The sequence below is a fragment of the Myotis nattereri genome (assembly GCF_964212035.1).
Source record: "Myotis nattereri genome assembly, chromosome: 14".
Taxonomy (NCBI): Eukaryota; Metazoa; Chordata; class Mammalia; order Chiroptera; family Vespertilionidae; genus Myotis; species Myotis nattereri.
Window position 1 is genome coordinate 47,515,553 of NC_138089.1, and position 22,499 is coordinate 47,538,051.

Sequence of the window (22,499 nt, forward strand, 5' to 3'; positions counted from 1 at the left end):
TGCAGATGAAGGGTTTGTGTGGGGAGTGGGGGGAGTGGGGGGGGAGGTAGGGCTGGGTAGGTGGATGGTGGAAGCTAGTGGGGAGGGAAGCTAGAAAAGGAAATTCCAGGCAGGAGGAAGGGCATTTAGAGGTGAGACAACTGTAAACCATTTGGACTGGGAGGAGAATGATGAAAGATAAGATTAAGAGGACAAATTCTTATCTTCTAATCAAGGAGTTTGAATTTTATCTTGCATATTTAGGAGTCACCTAATCACTAGGAGAGTATATGTATTTTAATCCACCTAATTTACTAATGTTATCTCTTCCACTCTCAATGAAATATACCTCTCCTCCCACCCCTCCCACCCCAAACTAAAAATCCAAATTACATTCCTGGAATTCAAGGATAATATTATGGATAGATCCATCTTTTTTTTTAATGACACACTTAAAAATTTGTTTCTGGGTTTTATTCATTTAGTAACTCATTGTGGTCCTATCTTTCCCCCCATCATAATCATCTTCAAATGAGTAAAGTAACAGCAGTTTCAATTTAGCAACATCGGGATATATAAATAAGTCATTATCAAAATCCATAGCTTATTAAAGAGTCTTCAAATATCAGGTGGCTAAGATTTGAGGCTTCTAAGACACTGTAAAAGACAATTCATGAAGACATCTCAGTTGAAGGTTAAGAAAGTCTCACTCCATGACTTTTTAAGTTTCTCTTAGCAATAAGAAATAATTTTTTGAAAAGGGAATTGTGGTGCTGGGTGAAAAAGGTGAAAGGATTAAGAAATACAAATTGGTAATTACAAAATAGTCACAGATATGTAAAGTACATCATAAGGAATATAGTCAATATTATTGTAATAACTGTGTCTGGTGTCAGAAGGGCACTAGAATGACATAAATGTCTAATCACTGTGTTTAAACTAGTATAATATTGAATGTCAATTGTAATAGAAAAACAATTTAATTGAAAAAAAATAATGGAAAACTTCAAGATAGGTTTCAAATCCAGAGTCTCATAGTCTATCTATATTTGATCCTTAGCAAATGAGAATATTGTCATTTGGTAATTTCGTGGCGAGGATGCTTCTGCAAAATTTTGTGATGCCAGTGTGTAGAAGAAATCCAAAAGTTAACAATTTATTCAGTGCCCTTTGTTTTCCTGCGAACACCGCCCCCCTAATTCTATAGCTTCCAAGGCTGCACCAAAAGAGGCTTTTAAATATGTGTGTATGTGTGTGCACATGTGTGTACATATGTACACATGTGTGCATACATAAACAGATATATCAATTCTCTTTATATAAATGTATGCCTTATATATTTGTTAAATATTTAATAACATACATTTAATACATACATATAAACTAAAGACTTGGGAAAACTCTGTCTTTTTAGATCTTTACATATAGGTATACTAGAGGCCCAATGCACGAATTCGTGCACTGGTGGGGTCCTTCGGCCTGGCCTGTGGGGATAGGGCAGAAACTGGCTCTCCAACATCCCCCAAGGGATCCCAGATTGCGAGAGGGTGGTCCTCAGGTGATGCACCCCGTAATCGGGCTCCCTCCTCTCTGGTTCCAGGTGTATCACCTGAGAACCGCAGCAGGGCTGGGATGAGCAGGAGTGGTGCGATGCCTGGCCTAGGCTCAGGCTCCTCCCCAGCACACTACTACATCCCTCAGGGTATGTTGGACTGCTGGTTTTGGCCCAAAGGATTCCAGATTGCGAAAGGGTGCAGGCCAGGCTGAAGGACCCCACCAGTGCACAAATCCGTGTACCAGGCCTCTAGTAGATAGATAATTGTTTTTTGGAGGACAAACTAAAGGTAGAGATGATCTCTTTCAACAAAGAAAAATTTCCTAGAACTTGGTTCTAGCACAGTTATTATCAAACATTTTAGTAAGGAATTTGGGGGAAAGAAAACTCAATGAAACCCATTGCTCTGTGGGTGGCCTGGTACTTTTTCTAGTAGTAAAATACAGCTTTGATGGATTCAAACATCCACAGACCTTTTGCCATTGAGTCACACAAAAATAATAGTAATAATAATTTAAAAAGGAAAAAGAAAAAGGAACATTCATTAGGCAACTGCATTTAAACACACATACTAGTAAGAGCAACATGACCTGCCTCATATGGGGGGGGGGGGGGAGGGAGCAGGTGGATAATAATGGAAGCCAGACTTTGGTGCTGACTCCGGGGAGGGATCTGGCTGCAGTGGGCAGATGGTCCAGTGACAAGCTTAGTCAGCAAGAACCATTTGGGAAACACAGATCCTCTCCGTGAGCAAATCTTTTTGTCATTCCTGGAGAACAGTCACATTCTGTGGCCAAACCACCTTGGAATTAGAGTGGAACCAGGCTGATGAAAATTAAGCCCAGTTGATTAAACACTCTGAACTCTGACTCTGACAAGTGATCAGCTTTCACAGCTGAACACTGGCAGTGGCTAACAGGGATGCTAAGAGATGATGATAGTTACAGCTAACATGGATTTAGTGTTTGTTTTATGTACTGGGCATTGTTTTAAGCCCTTTCCATGCATTAATTCATTTAATTCTCACAACAGCTCTTTGAGGTAAATAACAATATCATCTCCATTTTATACATGAGGAAAATGAGTCACAGAAATGTTTTTTGTTTGTTTTAATAATGCCGATTGTCTTTTAACTAGTAAGTCAGGAAACTAGGCCTCAAACCCAGGAAGCAGACAAGAAACATGAACAAGTCTATAGAAACATGAACAACCAGAAGAGAAGCCATTGTCATAGTCTATAAGAATCTGTTTTATGAGACACAAATTACAATGAGTCTTGATTCAGACAGTAGAAAGTATGACTCATGAAAGCCATTATCCAAAGAAGCACAAATGGTAGAATCTTCAATTCTATATCAGCAGGAGATTTAAGGTTTTTATAGATTTGGTGGTCTAGAAATTTGTGTTACTGCCAGTGATAAACTCACATGTTAGCATGACCATACCATTTGAATGGATGGTTGAATGTGAGGAATATATATGTACTTTTGAAATCTCATAGGAAATTTTTTTATGCATAGAGTTTGAGGTCTGGTGATTGCATTTATCCTTTTGGGTTTCATCTGGAGAAAAGTTTAGATAAATTCCATAATAATATTTTGCTTCAGCTAGATTAGTAAATGCAAGCAACCTAACTGGGAGTGAAAATGCAGAGGAATGGCTTTTGGCATTATCTATTAAGATAATAATGCTACATATCAATTTCTAAATCTTAGTGCATGAAACAATAAAGATTTATTAAAGATTTCTGGGATGGCCTTGACTGAACTTACCTGGGCTTACACATTTTTCTGTGGTCAACAGCGCATTATCTATGTGCCCCTGCTGATCTTAGACAAGCTCACTCAAATGTCTGGGTGGGTGTTTGCCATTGGATGATCTAGTTTGGCCTTGGCTGGAATGGTAGGGATGACTCATCTCTATTTGTAGCTCATCTTCCAGCAGGTCTGGCTGGGCATATTCAAGTAGCTATGCAGAGAAACAAGCTATGCAAAGCAAGCCCCAATGCTTAGAAATATTTTGTATCATTTACTAATATCTCATTGGTCAAAACAACTTATCTGAGGTCAGACCAAGGGTCAGGTTGAGAGAACTCAACAATACTAAATGACAAAAGAAAAGGATATTGGGAGGAGTAAAGAATTAGAACCATTAGTACAATTAATTTTTAGTAGAACACATTTTTTCCTCCAGAGTATGGGGCGAGGAGGAAAGGATTCATTTTGGTTTTCAGACTGTAAACTTACAAATTGATATTTGGTTTGTGCTCAGACAAATAAACTAACAAAAAACCCTCCCAGGCATGTTAGTGCATTGATCAGGTTTGTTAGCCAATATGGCTTTTTAAAAATTCATTCATTTTAAAACATGTTTGTAGTAATAACAAGCAGCAATTTTCACAGTCAAGTAAGGATGTGGAGGTGGCGCCAATTCACAAAGAATAATTTTTTGCCCTGTTACGTTTTCAAAAGATTATCATTTTGCAGAGTAATTACAGAAGAGGGGTTCGTCAGATGTTAGTTTGGGTCACTTTTTCTTAGGAACTAAGTATACAGAGTCACTAAGGACCATATTTCTCCCCCCTCCCCGCCCCCCATCATCCATGGTTCGTTTGTTAGGGCCATATCCTTTGGCTATATTTTATCATGTGGGTTCACTTAATATTCAAATCGTTAGTCCCCCTGGGATTCTGACTAGATTTTACTGGGAGATTGGATTGAAAGGGGTTGGATGAACAATCAATTTCCAGTCTTTATGAAATTTTAGGGGATAATGAGAAAAAAATAGCTAATTTGGTTGCAATTAGCAAAATAGCCCCCTTTGTAGAAAGAAGCTCCTAAGTACCTGTTTCCAAAATAGAACTTGACAGTTTCTACAGTGAAAACAGAGTTAATTTGAGGGAGAAATATTTACCCAAACATGAATACTGGTTATGAATGTTTCTAGCATAACTGGAAGGGGTCGCCGCTGGCCTCTTTACTTCTAAGGCAAGTTCACATTCTGCTTCAGCTGATTATTTTTTCAACAATATTTGTCATATGCTTTTATGGTCTGCCAGTACTTTTTTGAAGCCCAGTTAGATCAGCAGCCAACAGAGCTGAGACTAAAAGGGGGCCAAACATCTCTCCAGAAGCAAGACTACTTCAAAAGATATGCGTTACAAAGCCCTACTGTGACTCAAATAATCACTTATTTTTAAGGGGGATTTGCTAATGTAGGATTGGTTTCTTATCTTCCCAGCCCCTAGTGAGCCTTTACTGTGCAAATTCGCTGATGGAGGACAAAAGAAGAGACAGAATCAAAGCAAATACACCCAGAATGGAAGGCCTTGGCCCAGGGAAGGAGAGGTGAGTCCCAACTGGCTTGTGCTCAGAAACTTGGCAGCAGACATCCCTCAGTAGAGGGACAACACAGACGTTTGGGGACTTGAGGAAATCAGGTCCCATGGAAAAGCAAATGGCTTCTCAGGGGGCAAATGAGCAGGCCTTTGTTAATGTGCTCAGGATAAAATTTCTTGAGAAAGAGATAGGACTTCAACATTGACCTCAGTTCTGCACTACAGTAAGTCATCTGTCTTTAACTAAACTTGAACCCCATAGGCACCCATAGAAAGACTTATTCACAAGAAGTGATGTGTAATTGTATAATAGCTAAAAAATGAGGGTATGATTACTTAAGAAAATATTGGTGAAATCAACAGTGAGAGTTGAGTGTGTTTTGAAACAAGCAAACAAACATTGAGATTGAGGTGTTCCACTTGCACACGTGTGTGTATTTATGCATATTCCCAGATGTTCATAAATGTGTTGATATGTGTTATGTATGTTTATATATCAATGTAAAATATAACATATTCTGTTGGTCAAGGAGAAAGAAAAGTCGATACGCACAGGGTTTTGTTTTTCACAACAAGGAGGAAAGCATGTAACTATTAATTTTCCATTTTCTCTCGTAACACAAAATGGTAGAAAAGCAAGCCTATGGATCCAATTCCACTTGGAATGATTTCTTTTGGTTATTTTTTTCTTGTAAGAAAACAAAGAAAAGTGTCTGGGCTTCTAAGAGGTCTTTTTATTCTTTGTGAAAGGAATGAAGTTGTTTGAATGACTTGAATAAATGCCATTTTGTACCAAGGCCATAATTTCAACAGAAGAGCTTTATTTAGCATTTCTATTCAAAGCACCTACTTCACCCATTTATCATTTAAGAGGCATCCTATTTGATGCAGCATTTTACACTCTTAGCACTGAGAGGACATTTGTAAGGAAAGAAAAGGGGGGTATTTTTCTCAGCCCATCCTTTAGCCATTTTTCAGTTTCTAAGGCTCAGTTTTGAGCATTTTCATGCAGGTCTCAAAACCCCTCTTAAAGAGTATACTTATATCCAAGTACTGTATAATCTATAACTCATTACCTGAAGACATGAAAAAGAGAATCACCATGGAGTGCCTAAAGCTATTTTTAAAAAGGCAAGAGTCCCAATATTCTCAATTTTAAAAAAGCTGAATGACCCATGTGTTTTTAGCGTGCAGTTTAATGGCCAGTGGTTAGCACCACTGCCCCCAGAAGACAGCTGATTTCTGATAGCGCTCATTCTCACATTCGTCCCATACCAAACATCCAGAGTCTAGAAAGATTCACTTGATCTTTTAAAATGTGGCTGGGTCAGATGCCTGCTGAGTAGAAAGATTTCTGGATCCAAACTGTAACCCAAAAGCCTCACAGCTGAATTAGGTAACTTGGCACTAACGACTGAAAGTTCCATTCTTGTCTTCTCAAGAAGCTATAATGTTACATATGCAGTGCAGAATTGGGATGCCAGGTGCAGCAACACGCTTCGCCTGAGTCTACCTTTCATAGAAACCAAACCAATAAACATAAAAGAAATGCAGAATTAGAGCTGCCACCCTGATACTGTGTACCGAATCTGGGCTTCTGGTTTAGAGTATGATACAAAAGAGCGTGTGTGCTCTTGGCCTGGAAACATTGTGGTGTTCAGTTTAGGACCCAGAGTCCCTTATAATTCAAATGTAGGCTTTAAATGTATATTCCTAATCTCTGTTTTCAAAAGTTACTTTTTCCTGTTGAAGTATGAAAATCAAGGGACCTTAATAAATTTATCTGTGACCAATACAAATATATTCCAAGGCTGTAGACACATTCAGAGGAAAGAAATCAGAAAAAGAAATGGCATGCACTAAAAATGTGCCTATCAAATATATTGATTTTGAGGTGAGCATGTTAGTTTTTATAATTTTATTGTGGTCTTAGAAGTTGACACACCAAGAATGTTGGATAACTTTGTGTGTCCATCACAAAATATTTTGTACCTGCTAGAGTAAAGTGTATTAGTATGATTGATAAAGTATGGCATAATATACATTAATCCCAGATAAGCAGTATTTAATTTTATATACCAGTAAATTCTAATTACTATATTTCATTGTTTCTAAGGCACACATTTTTGTTGTTGTTTTTCCACATTTTCACACTTCTGAAATTGTTTCCCTCATATCATCAATGTCATCATTACAAGATAATTTGTGTTTGCTCCTGTAAGTCACCTAGGTGTATTACCTACATTCTCTGTTTAAGGTCTATGACCACACTGATTGCATGAATTGAAGCTTTCATCAGAGCAAGAGCAGAGGGTCAGATTCTTAGAGGAAATTATTTTTTGTCCCCTTCCTTTATCCAGTGCTAAGATTGAGACCTGCAACTCCCTCAAAGCTCATTTCTGATGGGTAGTGGTGTTTTTCATTTATCTGGTAGCCCTTTGACATCCCAGCTTCATGAGGAGGCCATTTTGGATGTTTGTTTTGCTTGTTTATTTGTTTTGTTATACAGTTGACCTTGAACAACAGGCATTTGAACTTCACAAGTTCACTTACACGTGTGTTTTTTATAATATGTTTTTATTGATTCTTAGAAAGAGGAAGGAATAGGGATAGAGAGATCGATGAAAGAGAAACATCATTGATCAGCTGCCTCCTGCATGCCTCCTACTGGGGATTGAGCCTGCAACCTGGGCATGTACTTTGAACTGGGAATCGAACCAGTGACCTCTTTGTTCATTGGTCATTGCTCAACCACTGAGCCACACCGGCCTGGCTGCACATATTTTTTTTCAATAAGTATAGAGTTGGCCCTTCATATCCCCTGGTTTCCCATCCACAGTTTCAAACAACTGCAGACGAGAAGCAGTTATCAATCTGCAGTTGGGAATCCGCAGATGCTGAGGGCCAACTATATGCATCGTTCTACCCTATTTTATATCAGGGACTTGAGCTTCTGTGTATTTTGGGGTCTGGTTTGGTGAGGATCTGAACCAATCCCCCATAGAAACTTAGTTAAATTTGGGGGTATTAAAAGTTACATGTGAATTTTCGACTGCATGGGGTTGGCATTCAATCTCTGTGTTGTTCCAGGGTAAACTGTATACGATAATGGTAGACCTTTCAATCATCATTACTTTAGATACAGTGAAGGATCATTTAAATTCTGTGGCTTTAGAATTTGAGATAATAGCACAAATTGAGGCTGTTTACTTTCCTCCTTTTGAAAATCAGGTAAAAACATTAGTGTGAAAAGCATTTCTGATGAAATGCTGAAAATACAAAACCATTGGACTGCAAGCATCTAAGGAGTACCTTAAACATGACAATTTATAGGCTAATTAAAACTTTAATTTGTTATATAAATCCATTTTCTTCTGGGTGGCATTTTGATAATAGTTCCTTTAGCATAGTTTAGTGAAATGCATTTTTTTTTTACCCCCAAAACTCCAATATTGAAAACTTTATACTCATATCTTAGTGAGGTTTTGAAATAAAAACATATGCTGGTACATATTTTTGTATAAGGAAAACAAAGGAATATTTTAAAGTTATTATTAGCTTTCAAGTGACAAATGAAACTCTGAGCAGAATGATTAGAGGTTGGGGCTATTTGGCCTTTCTTTCCCGGTGCTCCACAGATCTGACTGCTTTATTTCTTAACACAGCAGTTTTCAAATTTTTGGTCTCAAATAAGTTTTAATACTCTTAAAAGTTATTATTTATTACTTCATTCAAAAGAAATAATAAACCCATCTCACTATCAAAAATAGTATATTTTGTTGAAAGTACTATATTTTTCAAAGCAGAGACAATTATTTTTGAGAATAATGACACCGCTTTACATTTTTGCAAATCATTTAATGCCTGACTTAGTAAAAGATGACCAGATTTACATATCTGCTTCAGCACATGTGTTACAATAATCTGTTTGCTATAAGCATATGAAGTCTAGCTTATGTAGACATGTCCTTGAGAAAGGCAGGAACTATGGATGTCCCCAAAGGATCTCAAGAACCCTGGGGTGTCATGAGACCACCTTTTGAGAACCATTGTCCTAGAGAAGCTTTAGCCAAGGACAGGGCTGCTATTCCACATCCATATACCAGGAGAACCAGGCAGCTTGTGGAAATATTAAAATGTATCTGTAGCATTTGGTACATAACTACTGGCAATGATCTATCAGTGCAGCTCCATTGCCCCTTCCACTCTGGTGCCTCCTTGAAGACCTCTCATGATCCAGCAAAAATGAGGTGCTGGCTGGCACAGCAGGAGTTCCCCGGGATCCTACTTCAGCATTTAGATTCTGATTGGCCAGTGCTTATGCCATACTAGAGGTAAAATGTTTTAAGGTCACTCCTAGCTCAGAAATAGTCTCACTTTGTCATCTCTATGACTCTCAAAATATTACATTGGCCATATATTTGATGTTATCTGACATCATATTCTCGGTTCTTACTTCAGGCAATATGTTGCCCAAATTGATCTTGTTAGCGTTCCCCCAAAGGACTAGTCTGGAATCAGGAATGCATAAAACTAGTCCAAAAATATACCAGATACGTGAAGAGAAAATCCTGATGTGTCTTTCTATATTTCTCAAGAATATATTTTCAATGACTACCAAAAAACCACCAAGTCTGTTTGTACTCTTTGCCCCAAATGATAGCTGATCAAAAAACACTCAACTATTTTGTAAACATGATTGAATCAAATCAAAGGATGGATGTTTCTATTATGAGAATGAAAGTCTCTAAAATTTTGAAGTTGTTTTACATTGACTCTTGTGTCTATTCTTTGAATTTCCTTCAGAATTTTCAAATATCAGTAAAGGCTAAGTTTCAGATCACAGAAGATAATGCTATTTCTACAAAATTTTATGCTGGGATATTACCCTTAAATAGTTGAAATGTTATAAACAAATTATTTTCACTGGCTTCAAAACTCTAATCTAGCTTTTATAAAATCTTCCCAAGCCCTATACTAATTGAGTCATTAAATGTCACTGATAATGATTGCTTTGGGAATTGTACTTCCAAGAAATAGTGTTTTGGCCATGGATACAAACAAGAGATATGCCAATTGAACAAATACAGAAACTAACAAAGTACTCATACATCTAGTGGGGGGGGGAAAAAAAGACAAGCTTTTATTACAAAAACTAAAATCAATAAAATTACATTTATTGCCTTTATCTTCTTCACAGTTCTCTGCCAGAGCCAATTTAAAAGCAATGAATAATAAATATTTTGTCTTTGATGCTCTGAAGAAATATTATTTTTTACTATGAAAACACTTAACAAGATTATCTTCAAGTCTCAATATTCAAATGAACTAATGGAACTAATTAGCATTCAACAGGTTTCCAGGAATAGTTTTTAGGTTATGTTGAAGAGAAAAACAAATAAGTTTTTTTGGTGTGTGCATTCTAGGAATACTAATGTTTGGAATTTCTCACTTATTTCCAGGTAAAGAGCAAGTTTTAGATGAAGCATCAGATGATATACTATTTCTTGAAGATATTATTTAAATGCATTTGGAGTTGCACAAAGGACAGGAGTAGAGGATAGGCCCTGCATAATACCAGGGGGTGCCATTCACACAAACCAGAAATGGCATCCCTTAGCATAGTAAAAATGCTATGGCTTTGCCTGGACATGTTAGTTTAAAAACCTTTTATGAGATGGAATAAACTGGCATAGTGTCCTTTAATGTCCTTAAGTTAATAGATCCCATTAATCCACACAAAAGTCCCATATTAGTGACTGAAAGCTAAAGTTATCAGTTTTATCACAGTCAACTTAAGCTAAGTGATCTGTTATAACCTACAACCTAGATAATGTTATCTTATTATCAGACCTGATATGGACTGTTTTCAGTGATGGATAAAAACTTCCCCTGTGCTGTAACGTTCTATAACTTTGGTCCATGTAGAGTTACTATTAATAAAGTCTCTTTAGTGCCAGGAAGTGAATGAAGGCCTGCAAAGTGTATATGGGAAAATGAGATTTCTCATGCTATTCTAAAGTCCATAGCCAAGTTCAGGCAAGGTTGATAAACCTGATTTCCAATACCCAACCTCCTACCTGTTGTACCTCAAGGCATTAGGAGGAATTATTCATTTTGTCTACATCCACTCATGATTGAGGCAAAAATGTCTTTTCAGATTTCTGAATTGGCAGATGATCATTCTCAACTCAATAGTTACACCCTTTGTTCCAATTCTAGATAAGTAAACATTTTCTTGGAGGGATATGTTCTAATTTTTTGTTTGTTTGTTTTTACTTTTCAATTTTTTTTGAAAAAAAATCTGAATACACACAGATTTCGATTTTAACTGTGTCTTCATCACCATCATCATTGGTGCCCTTGCGTGACTAATACGTTATGCTGTGTCCTGAGGACACAATGAGGTATAAGGTATGATTTCTGCCCTCAGCATATATTAGATATAAACACCGAGAGTAAGAAGCCCTGTGTTTCCAATTTGCTTTCTTACCTTTTACACAAATGTTCTTTTTGAGATCATACTTGTATTTGGAAGAGATTTTTTTTTTTGAAGGCAACATTGAAGAAGAAGAAGAAGAAGAAGAAGCAGCTTAAGGAAAAAGCAGTCAGTGAGCACTTGTTGAGTGTCCGTTGGGCAGGAGGCATGAGATTGCATGCTATGGACATGGTGTCAACACATAGACAGATTCCCACCTCCTTGAAGCCTAAAATGGCAAAGGCCTTCTTTGTCTGTAAAACAGGAGATTAAAAGTGGAATGGAATATCAATTAGCGCTGTAGAAATAAAACCAGTGACTATAACTGACTTCATATCTGTATAATAGTGACAGAAAACCAAGCTGAAATAAGAGAAATCACAACAGAAAGAAACAGCAGCTGCAAGAACATTAGTTCACATTAATCTTGTTGCTACGCATTAATTGCTTGTTTGGGTATTTGTTTTTCAGGGTAGGTAACTGAGAAATTGATTTATATGCATTTATAAACCAGAAATTCTCCCGAGTTGGAAAGCTCCACCTTGTCACCTGGCTGATAGAGGCCTCTGTGCCCTTGAGTGCTGGCTGAGTGGCACAGAGAGAAGCAACTTGAACTTTGGGGTGTTATTAAATATATCTTGAGTCCTTCCCTAATACACCTATTAAGAATAGTACTTCTTTCTGAATTCTGAGGAACTGTGTATGTCTACATCTGTTTGCTTTTCTTCATAATTTATAAGGCACTTTAGTGGTTAAGGGAGAAAACTCTAGAATTTAAATCACAAATCTACAGCTTGTGAGCTGAGTGACAACACAGCAGATTTTTCAGTCTTTAACTTTCCTTTTCCTCATCAGTAGAATGAGGATGGTCAAAAGTGTATACTTTGTAATTGGAAGGATTAAATGAGGAAGTGAAGGTAAAGTACTGAGCACAGTGCCTTGAAAATTAGAATTGCTCATGTATCAGCTGTTATTATAACTGTCATAATATCATTAACACAATCCAGGGCTTTTTCACCTGAAAGCCAGCTTTACTGTGTTCCTTATGACTCAAATGGTTAATTCCTTTTTTTCCAATTTTATGCCATGTCTATATTTATTTTCCAAACAGGAATTATTTAAAATTATTTTTAAAAGAAAATTTGCTGCCAGTATAATTTTCTAGCTGAATTTTTTTGCTTATTTTTATAAAACATCATGTGAAACAAGTCAAAATTATTTTAACTTTGACCCACATTTTATTAATGTTTTTATAAGATCACATTCCAAATCATAAAGCATTATTTAGCACTGAAACATTAGTTGTTTTTGAAATTTCTAGCCAACTTTCCCTTGAGGTTCAAGAAAAAATTATTTCTATTAACCTTGAAGCCATACTGACTGCAATTTAATTTTATAATACTGAACATCAGAAAATTTATGTTTTAGAGATATGAAATTTAGGTATGCTCAATGAGCTACTAGAAATTAAAGTACTTTGAGGAGAGACCCTATATCTAAAGAATTAGTATAGCTGTATAGTAAATAGAAATAGTATATCTAAATAATTATTTTAGAAACTTACTAAAACATGTAGATTCAGGATATCTCTGATCATATTTCAGGAAAGTTGAAATATCATCTATCTAGTTCACTACTATTTTTTTGTGTATATGATAGTGCATGATAATTAGTTGTATAATTATTTTCTTTAATAAGACCTTGGGAAAAAAAATTAAGATATATCTATTAACATTGCCAGGTTCTGCAAAGTCTTTTTATCTTGAACCTAAGGGGAGTCCTTACTTTTGACTGTTATGGTGAATGCCAGCACTTGCAAGTTGGGTTTGTCAGCCAGCCCATGAGATGTCATTTTTATTCATGTCATGGGCTTTACCTGTAATTTGGAGAGCAGACACAAAGTGAAGCCCCTTTTAATCTCTAAAGAAATTTTCTCATTAGCACAGAACTTGAATTCTCAGTAATTCAGCATGAAAACTTCCTTACTCGGTTAAGTGTTCTTATTTTAAAGTTGCTGGGCCCAATATGCACTAACCTATGATCACTAAAGATAAAAAAAATAAATCTTATAAATCCCTATAATAGTGTATTTTTTGCATATAATGTGATTAATGATGAGTGCCAGTCCTCTGTCTCGTCTCCATTCGCAAGAAAGAGGATGGGGTGATATTCTTATGTTGTTGGAGCAGAGGTATGAATGGGGGTTTAGGCTGGGGAGATGACCGAAGTAATTACAAGGAGAAAGACTGATGGTTTATCTCCATGTCCCCTATATTCCCTTGACCAAGTCTCAATGGATCAAGGCAGCTAAATGGGGCATCAACCAACTGGGAGATTTCTGGAGTTGTCATTATTCTGACAGTCCTAGCCTTCCACAAGACTCAGAATGGTCCCCATCAATATTTAAGCCATAGCTCCAACCTCCAAGTAACATCAAATTGTAGTTGGGACCTGGATGAATATGGACCACTTAACCAGATACCCAGGACTTTCACCTATCTAGATGCACAGGATTGCCCTGTTAGCAATATCAGCAGCATTTTATATTTTTCACCTTGTAGACATCCTATTATTGGTTCCAAGACACCATCAATTAAAGATGAAATATTATTTTAAGTGTCACTAAAAAAGAAGAGACAATTGCCAAGCTATCAAATGCCATCAACTATGTCAGTACCAATTTCACAGATATTAATATGTGAAATAAAAGCGATGTCTTAGTATCGATCAGTTTTAGTTGTTTAGACTAAGATAAAAGCAGGAGTTCATATATAAAATATAGTAATGTTCTCTTATTTTCTTTTATGCTTATCAATCAAGGCTTAATTTAATTTCAGTTTTAATGACAAACTAGGACTTCTTTTTCCCTTAAGACTTTGAGAATCTTAGCAGGCTACATCATACAATGCTAGTATACTTTTTCTTCTGCTTCCTTTTTAACAATGCTTTTTCTGTGCAGCCTTAGGCTTTCTCAGCCATCCAGTCTTCATTCTGTCTGCATCTTTCTCTCTTGTTCTTCTCTGTTGCTATATAAGAGAGAAGTTCTCTATCTGACAAGAATGCTTTTAGTAAAAGCCAGAAAAGGGAAATTCCATGACGGCATAGTGTATAAACAACAGCATGACTCCCCTCGATGTTTTTCTTTCCCAAACATAAAGAGGTGAAATTTTCTCTGTTTATTGACCTTTTTTTGGCTATTTTTTAAAGTGATCAATCCTTTGCATCTCATTTGCTTGAAGATGTCAAGATGTCTTTTAATTAACAGTCCTCTTCTCCCCACTCCTGGTCAGTAACTTGGAGAAGAGGGGCCTCCTTCTGCTAGGCTCCTACTCATGATCTGTCTCAGTACACTGGCTTCCCTGCTGCATGGAAAGGTCTCTGAGCATTGCCAGCACTCATCTTGTTTCCCTCTGTCTCTACTGACCAATCAAAGGCTAAAACATTTTCTTTAGAAGTTTGAGTTCAGTGGAAGTTTTGAAGAGTAAAGTTTACTAATAAAATAAGGGAAACTTAAAAACACTCAAATTCCTTTTTCAAATACCCATTTAACTGAAGTCCAAATTCAAAATAGTCTTTAGGTCAATTAGGTATTTATTAGCTTATTTAATAAACATTTATTGAGTCCCTATTATGTTCCAAACACTTATGGACACAGGCAAGAATCTAGTTGAAACATACATGACAACGTGTAGTCATATTAGTGCCCATCTTCAATCATGGGGACAGAACAAAGGCAGCAGTTAATGCTACAAGGAGAGACAGAGATGGCTTTAAGAGTCTGCGATGTCTGGTTTGAGGCTGAAAGACTAGAATTTTCATTTTTCTCACAGACAGTGATGCAAAGTTTCCAGCCAAAAACTACAGCAGCAGAGGTCCAGAGGTTCAGGGCAGGGTGAGTGTATGTCTGAGTTTGGTGAAGAACGGGGTCTAAAATTGCACAGCATGATTATGGACGTCAGTCGGTGAATAAAGACTTGATCATGAGGGGCTCTGTGAGCCATGTTTTATTTAGAAAATAACACTGTGTCACTAAAAGAAGAATCATTATGTAGTCAGATTTGCCTCTCGCAAGAGCAGTCTTCAAGCGCAATGGTGTGGCTGATGGATTAGAAAAACATTGCAAGCAAAAGTAGGAGAAGCTATTTATGACCAAAGGATATTAGTAAACACCCAAATAAGAAATGATAACTTCATAGGAGACGTTGACCATACTTCAAACTTACTAATCTAACTTGGCAATAAATGTCTGGAATTCAGGCTAGATACTTGAGTTTGAGATCAAGATTCAAGAATCACCCAGACATAAATAATAGTTGGAATCAGAAGGTGAATGTCATCTCTGTATGGAAGGAGAGAGGAGGAGGGTGAACCCTGGCCCTGAGTGCTGGCATCCCAAAGGCAGATGGAACATGTAACACCAAAGCAGAAATTGCTCTCTGAGCGGTCAGAAGAAAACTAGGGGACAAGCTCACAGAAACCAAAGGAAAGGAGTTTTGAAAGAAAAGAAAAATATCACTGATTAAATTATGCAAATTAATCAAGTATAATTTGGAGTAAAACTATTCCTTGAATTCATATATTATGAAAATTAGGGAGTATAGTGAGAGCCACAGGTTGGTGGGCATTGTCTTTTTTTTTAAATCTTTATTGTTGAGATTATTATAGATGTCCCTCTTTTTCCCCCCCATAGCTCCCCTCCACCCGGTTCCCATCCTACCCCAGGCCCTCGCCACCCTATTGTCTGTGTCCATAGGTAATGCATACATGCATATAAGATCTTTGTCTAAACTCTTCCCTAATGGACAGTTAGCTTGGATGTTGCTGTCTTATCTCAGGGCCATGCAGTGTAGTCTATCTTTTGTAGGCTTTGGCATTTCTTTGTTTATTGCCTCATTTGTCCCTCATCTTCTCTTCAGAGAGGCAGTGGTTACACATTGTCCAGGGGATGTTCTTTTGGCAGATGAGAGCAGACACCTGCTTTACATGGTTGACTGCCCCTGCCCAGAGAAAGAAAACATTCAATAGTCACCTGGCCATGGCAGAACCATTCCCGGGTAAAACCCTACCATGTGCCTCATGAGAAGGCCATGATTTCATTCTTTCTCATCCCCATTCTGTAAGGGCTCCATTAGCCTGTCCTCAACTTGGCCCCTTGTGTATTATTTCGGAGGATTAGTTCTCTTAACAGGAAGTAGGTTAAAAGCCCTTTTTCTTTGGCCAAAAGATTTACTTGGCATCCATGAGGTTGTGGTTTTCTGGTGATATTTATTGATTGATGACTATCTTGGGTACCCACACTTCTGGTGTCACATACAAAACCCTCCATTTCTCAGCCCGTATGGCTATTTGGATTTATGAATTCTTTCTAGCTTCCACTAAAAAAGAAACACTGTACCATGAACCCTGAAGTGTCAGTCTTTATTCTTGGCCTCCTGCCTATTCTTACCTTGATCCTTCTGGATGTAGTAACCCCACCCACCCCAGCTCTTCTGTATTTCATTGACCCAGCAAAACTATACATCTCCTGACATCTCCAAGCATATTTCTGAATCAGGCCTCTGCTCAATAGTTCTTTTACAAATGACATACCTTTTTGCCCCTACCTAAATTTAAATTTTAAATAAGTTGTGAAGTACATAATGTGTTGTTGTTTTATAAGAAAAGGAGTTTTTTTGCCATTATAAAAGTAATTTTCATTATATACAACTTAAAAGAGTCAGAAAAAAATATATATGAAAGGAAATACTATCATTTATGGTCATATGACTCAATATTTTCACATTTACCCCTGTTAAAATTGTTTTATTTCTAGTCAGAGATTTAAATTTTTTAAATTTTATTTGTTGACATATATGTACATATAATTTTGTATCATGACTTCTTCACTAAAAGGTATGTTTTCTAAAGAGAAATACTGATAAATAAATATAAACCAAGTTAAGTGAGACTTTGCTATAGAAGCAGTACCTAAACATGTATAACACATTTTCAAGTCCCTTTTACACACATCATCTTTTACTGGTAAGTCATCTTATTTTATTTAGTGATTTGACCTACACCAACCAACAGTTGGAAATATTGTTAAAATTGGTTTCAAGAAATAAACTCCTTAGAGATGACATCAAGAAAATTTCTTCTTTGCCTTCCTGAACTCATCTTGTGGTAATTTGGTACCAGTATTTACTAAATATTTACCACATATTTACTAAAGTGTTGCTTTAAAGCTGATCACAGAAGATTGGAAATCCTTGGGATTATTCATCGGTAACTCATCCAATTTTGATGACTCATGTGTCAGGGCAGAATTTAGAAAAAGGAGAAATGTTAGGCTAAAACATTAATGTTTCAGTTTCCAGGAATTTCAGTGCGTATCTGTCTGTATGAAGTTTACTGCCTCAAACTTTTTGATCCCCGTTCACATTACAGTATAAAAATAATTTGAAAAGTGATCAAAACAATTCTGCCAGCCTACCTTTTCATTGGCTTTGTTAGAGTCCATGTTCCTCTGCTTCTCCAATGAGGCCAAGCATCTCAGAAGAGTTTTTCAAAGTGCTAATACCTATTTCCTAATATGTATATTTAAGCATCATTTCTATATTTTTTACCTTTCATTTAACCTGTTAATCATTTAAAGTTATGAATATAAATATTTAGCTCCAAAGTCAACCTAATGTCTCTTAGTGAATTTCCTATAATACTAAAAATGATTATGAAACCCTAATTTCTCCAATAAGCCATATTTTTATATTTCTTCCAAAATATTTAGCTCTTTAGTATGGACTCTGTAAGGAAGGACCAGACATATTCTATTATAGTCAAAATACTAAGCCAAAATTCATCTGCTGCTGAAAAATTACAAAAATGCCCCTTTTTGTTTTAAATAAATTATAATCGCCTCTAGCACACAAAAATGTGAACTTGAGAAATGAAAGTTATTTGTTAATCTAAAAGCCTTTAAAAAAAATAAAAAGATTGACAGGATTAAATATCAGTTTTCTGCATATGTGGTGTGACATTTTCATTTTGTTCCAAGTTATTTTATTTTTGTGTTACTCCAGAGTTTGTAAACATGCCATAAAATTTGGTAATTACATAATGATGATTTCATGGTTCCAGCTTAGTATAAAGGTAGCTAGACAGAGCAGCAAAATTGATTTTCCTTTTTACCTTAATGGAAGGAAACAAAAGGAAATTGCATGCAAAATCTGCATTAAGACCATCCTAGAATTATAATTCAACCATCTATTACACATGAAATGAAAACCAGGTCAGGTGTTCATTATTGTGTTACGATGTTCAGCCAACAGGTGAAGTTCAAACAACCTTCTGTTGAACCCATGCCTTGTTTTGTTACCCAGAATGTTCCAAATGCATATGACTTGACGCTCTCTCTTGTTGTCTCCTCTTGCCAAAGGTACTGAGAGGCAGGACTGTCCCTAGGCAAAATCATGAAGTAGGTGAAACTTGTTTTTATTCCCTATCCTTTTGCAGCGACAGTCTCACCTTAGATTCTTTCTACTTCCTGTCCCCAAGTTCCTATTCCCATTGCTCATTGCTTTGGATTTACCCTGTTTTCCCAGAGGCTCATACCGTTTCTTATTGTCCAGTCCCTCTTTGATTGCATAATTTTCTTGCTCAAAAATGTTCAGTGGCTCCCCAAGAGGAGCCAGGCAGTCAAGATGGTCCCTCTTTTCCATTGGAGTCTTATTTCCCACAGCTCCCCTCCAGTGTTCTACTGCCCTTTTTATTTACACACTGTTTTCCATTCGTTTCCTTTTGCTTGAGCAGGCCTTCACCACTGATCTCCATTCGTGGAAATCCGAATCATCTTTCAAGGGTCCACTCAGCTGTACCTCCTCCAACTATCTTCCCTAATCACCCCCAGCCTCTCTCCTCCACACCTCATCTGTACCACTCATATGACACTTAACACTTCTACCTTTGTATTATAATATTTATGTGTATGTCTTATCTCCAGGCACTGTGCTGGGTCTTTTATAAACATAATCTCATTTAAATTTCACAACAATCTCATGAGGTAGGTGTTACTCTACCATTTAACAGCTAAAGAAACTGAGGCTCAAGTAGGTTAAATAATTTGCCCAAGGCCACATTGCTAGAAAGTAACAGAGCAAAGACCTAAACCCAGATCCAAAACATACATTCTTCCCACTGAACCATGTTGCCATTTTTTAGATCTTTCCCATCTTTTGAAAGATGGATGGAGTTGTAAACTGGAGGAAGAGGCCAACTTAGCCTTTCTAATGGTCAAATATGTATTCAACAAATAGAATGTATTAGTAATTACTGTATTCCTAGGTAGAACTGATTGGTTAATGACAGTCCATGAGGAATTCAATTAAAATATGAAAGAAAATAAAAAATCTGTACCTAGAGTTGCCAAAATAAACAAAGCATAAGAAGACAATGTTCAAGAAAATTTGTAATTCAAGAAAGGCTAGATAGCATTGGATTTGAGCACTACTGGGAAATAAGTACAAGAAACAGAAGTAAATGTAGGGTTGACTAGGAAAGGCTTCTGATAAGTCCGCTAGGATTTTAACCATTTGGGGTGGTTAGGAGACTGAAGCTCTCCTAATCACTCTTAATCTCTCGTGAACTGACAATATCTCTATTGAGTATGAAGTCTATTTTTGTCATTCTGCCCTGGTGTGGCATCTTGGGTAAGTTAGGGGAAAGAAGCTTAGTGCTTTTAAGAGAGAAGTCTCATCCCAAATGGACTGCTTTTAAACTATCCTCAATAGCACCCGGGACCAGGGAGTTTCAGCTCACCTAGACCTCTCTATTATGGGAAGTCTTTAAGCGAGGACCTTCCTCTTTCCGGTCACAAGGCAGAGGCCCCATCCCTGGAAAGAATTTAGACTTTGGATCTCTATGTGTTTTGCACCAGAGGCAAAAATAAAGAAATAAATAAAAATTTGCCTTTGTTTCCGCTCTTTTATTCTTATCTCATTTCCCATTCCCCTCTACTTGTCATATTATCGGTTGTCTATTTCTTTAACGTGAGTAAGATACAGTTATCATTAAACATGTGTTCTCAGTGCTCCTCTATTAACTCCTGAGTCATTCAGTGTGGTTTGCAATCTCCATTTGAATTTATGCATGCTCGCTGTATGCTAATCCCATTCATATTTGGCTCTATAGGTTTGTTCATCATACCAATCTTAGTAATAATTTAAAACTTATTATTTAGGAAAAATAATGCATATAATCTAAACTTGACTGTAGCATGTCATACTGGACTTCAGGTCCTGCCCTAGAAAGCCAGAGGATTTATGTTTCAGTTAGGTGTTAAATCTGAGGAATTCAGCAAGCCTAACAGGAAAACCACCTTCATCAACTGGAAGAAACTCAAAAACAAAAGCTCTTTTTCCTTTTCTTTAAAGTTTTAATGATTTTTCTTATTCTCTAAAAAAAAGTCCTCAACGATCATTTGCATTTTTTTGTCTTACTTTTAATTTTGAAATAGTTATAGATTCACAGAAATTACAAAAGAAATGAGAAGGGAGGTTTTGTATACCCCTCACCTCATTTCACCCAATGGTCACATCTTTCATAATTGTAGGAAACTAACAAAGCCAGGGAATTGACATTGGTCTAATTCACTTTTAAATTTCAAAAGAGGAAAAAAACAATACACCCTAAAGACAACCTAATTAGTTTTAAATTTCATTCTATATTCTCTTTCTGCTCACACTAAGTGATAACCAGGTTGGCAATCCTGGAAAACAAAGGGTGGTCTGCTCATAGGACCACAGAGAAACTCCCCCCACATCTTTAGAGGTGATCCTCAACTCTCATTCAATTCCTAGGTCAAGGTTACGGCAGAGCCCACATCTGAAGGCTTTGGCTGGAGTCAGGTTCTGCCACCAAACATGTGACCTTGAGCAAGTCACTTGACCTCTCCAAGCTTCAGGGTTTTCAAATATAATAAAATGGAGAAAATATTCTCCTGCCTACTTCATAGGATTTTGTGAGGATCAAGTGTGATGATGTGTAGGAAGGAATGAGGTAAGCTGTGCATCAGCAATCATGAAAGTTTCTATTCTTTTCTCAAAATATTGCCAGTTACCAAAGTGTAGTTTTTCAGAGGTAGTTTTCTACTTAGAAACAGAATAAAACCACTTCCTTATTAGCCACCAGGCCAAGAATTTCCATCAAGTGTAAATGACCTTCCTTTTCTACCACCCTTAGTAGGACAGGTACTAGCAATGCGTTGGACAAGCACTCCCTGACTCATTACCTACATACCCCTGAGGCATGCGATCTATTTTAAAATAAATATTTTTTAACATTTTCTTCTAAAAGGTCCAATGCATTTTAAGGAGCTTTTATTTTTGTTCTCACCGCAGGATTCAGCCTTACTTTTCTTTTTTTTTTCTTGCGCCATGAGATGTATATACAATAGGTGGTTTTGACAATAGTGAGAAATTGATGGTTTATGAAGTAGAAATGGAAGTCTTCCAAGCTGCATTGTGCCTTGGTTTGTCTGGATGTATAATATAAACTCCCCAACTCACTGGTGGATTCTGGTGTGTGGATAGTAAAAATGCTTGTCTTGTCAATGGAGAAATATGTAGGAGAAAATAAACTTAAATCAAGGAAAGGAAAGATAAAAGTCTTTGTGTGCAGTGAAAGTTTGGGCCACCACAATAAAAATGTTAAGATCTGTTTTCTCTTCTCTCCCTCTTCTATGCAGGCTGGCATGGCTCTGACCTATGACCCCACAGCTGCCATACAAAATGGGTAAGTAGCCCTCATTTTCTCTACTCTAATTGCTAAGATGTCTCTGAGCTCTGAAATCAGTACTGAAGAAAAATGTTCAAATCTGTTTTTTGTTTTAAATCTCTAAACCAAAATGATAAACCAAACATTTCTCACCACTGTATTTTTTTCTGTGCCCATGAGGGACTGACTTCAGAGCCTCTCACATGTCACTCCGTCTCCCAGTACCTCTGCCCATATTAAACTCTCTATGTTCTCTCTGGAACTGTCCTTACTTATTACAAACCGAAAGGGGAAAGAGTGAAGTTTCAGCTCCCAGTCTGAGCAGCCAAAGGTGAACTCTGGGCGGTGCCATGTTTGAGGCAGTGAAGACTGCCTGGTGACAGGGAACATTTCTCCCTTCT

The 22,499-nt window shown here is 37.0% G+C and overlaps 1 protein-coding gene across 19 annotated transcripts in view; it reads left to right on the forward strand.

The window, feature by feature from the left end:
- The window catches only part of RBMS3 (RNA binding motif single stranded interacting protein 3), a gene marked incomplete at both ends in the record, with an annotated part of 935,783 nt that overhangs the window by 796,655 nt on the left and 116,629 nt on the right, over window positions 1-22,499 (forward strand). For 14 of the 19 annotated variants that reach the window (XM_081105840.1, XM_081105826.1, XM_081105837.1 and 11 more), the window contains 2 exons: window positions 4,775-4,881; window positions 22,070-22,116. In XM_081105840.1, coding sequence (XP_080961966.1) covers window positions 4,775-4,881; window positions 22,070-22,116 — 154 coding nt within the window. Of the gene's footprint in view, window positions 1-4,774; window positions 4,882-18,763; window positions 18,803-22,069; window positions 22,117-22,499 lie in introns of all 19 variants that reach the window. The other 5 variants (XM_081105827.1, XM_081105828.1, XM_081105838.1 and 2 more) reach the window with 1 other exon arrangement.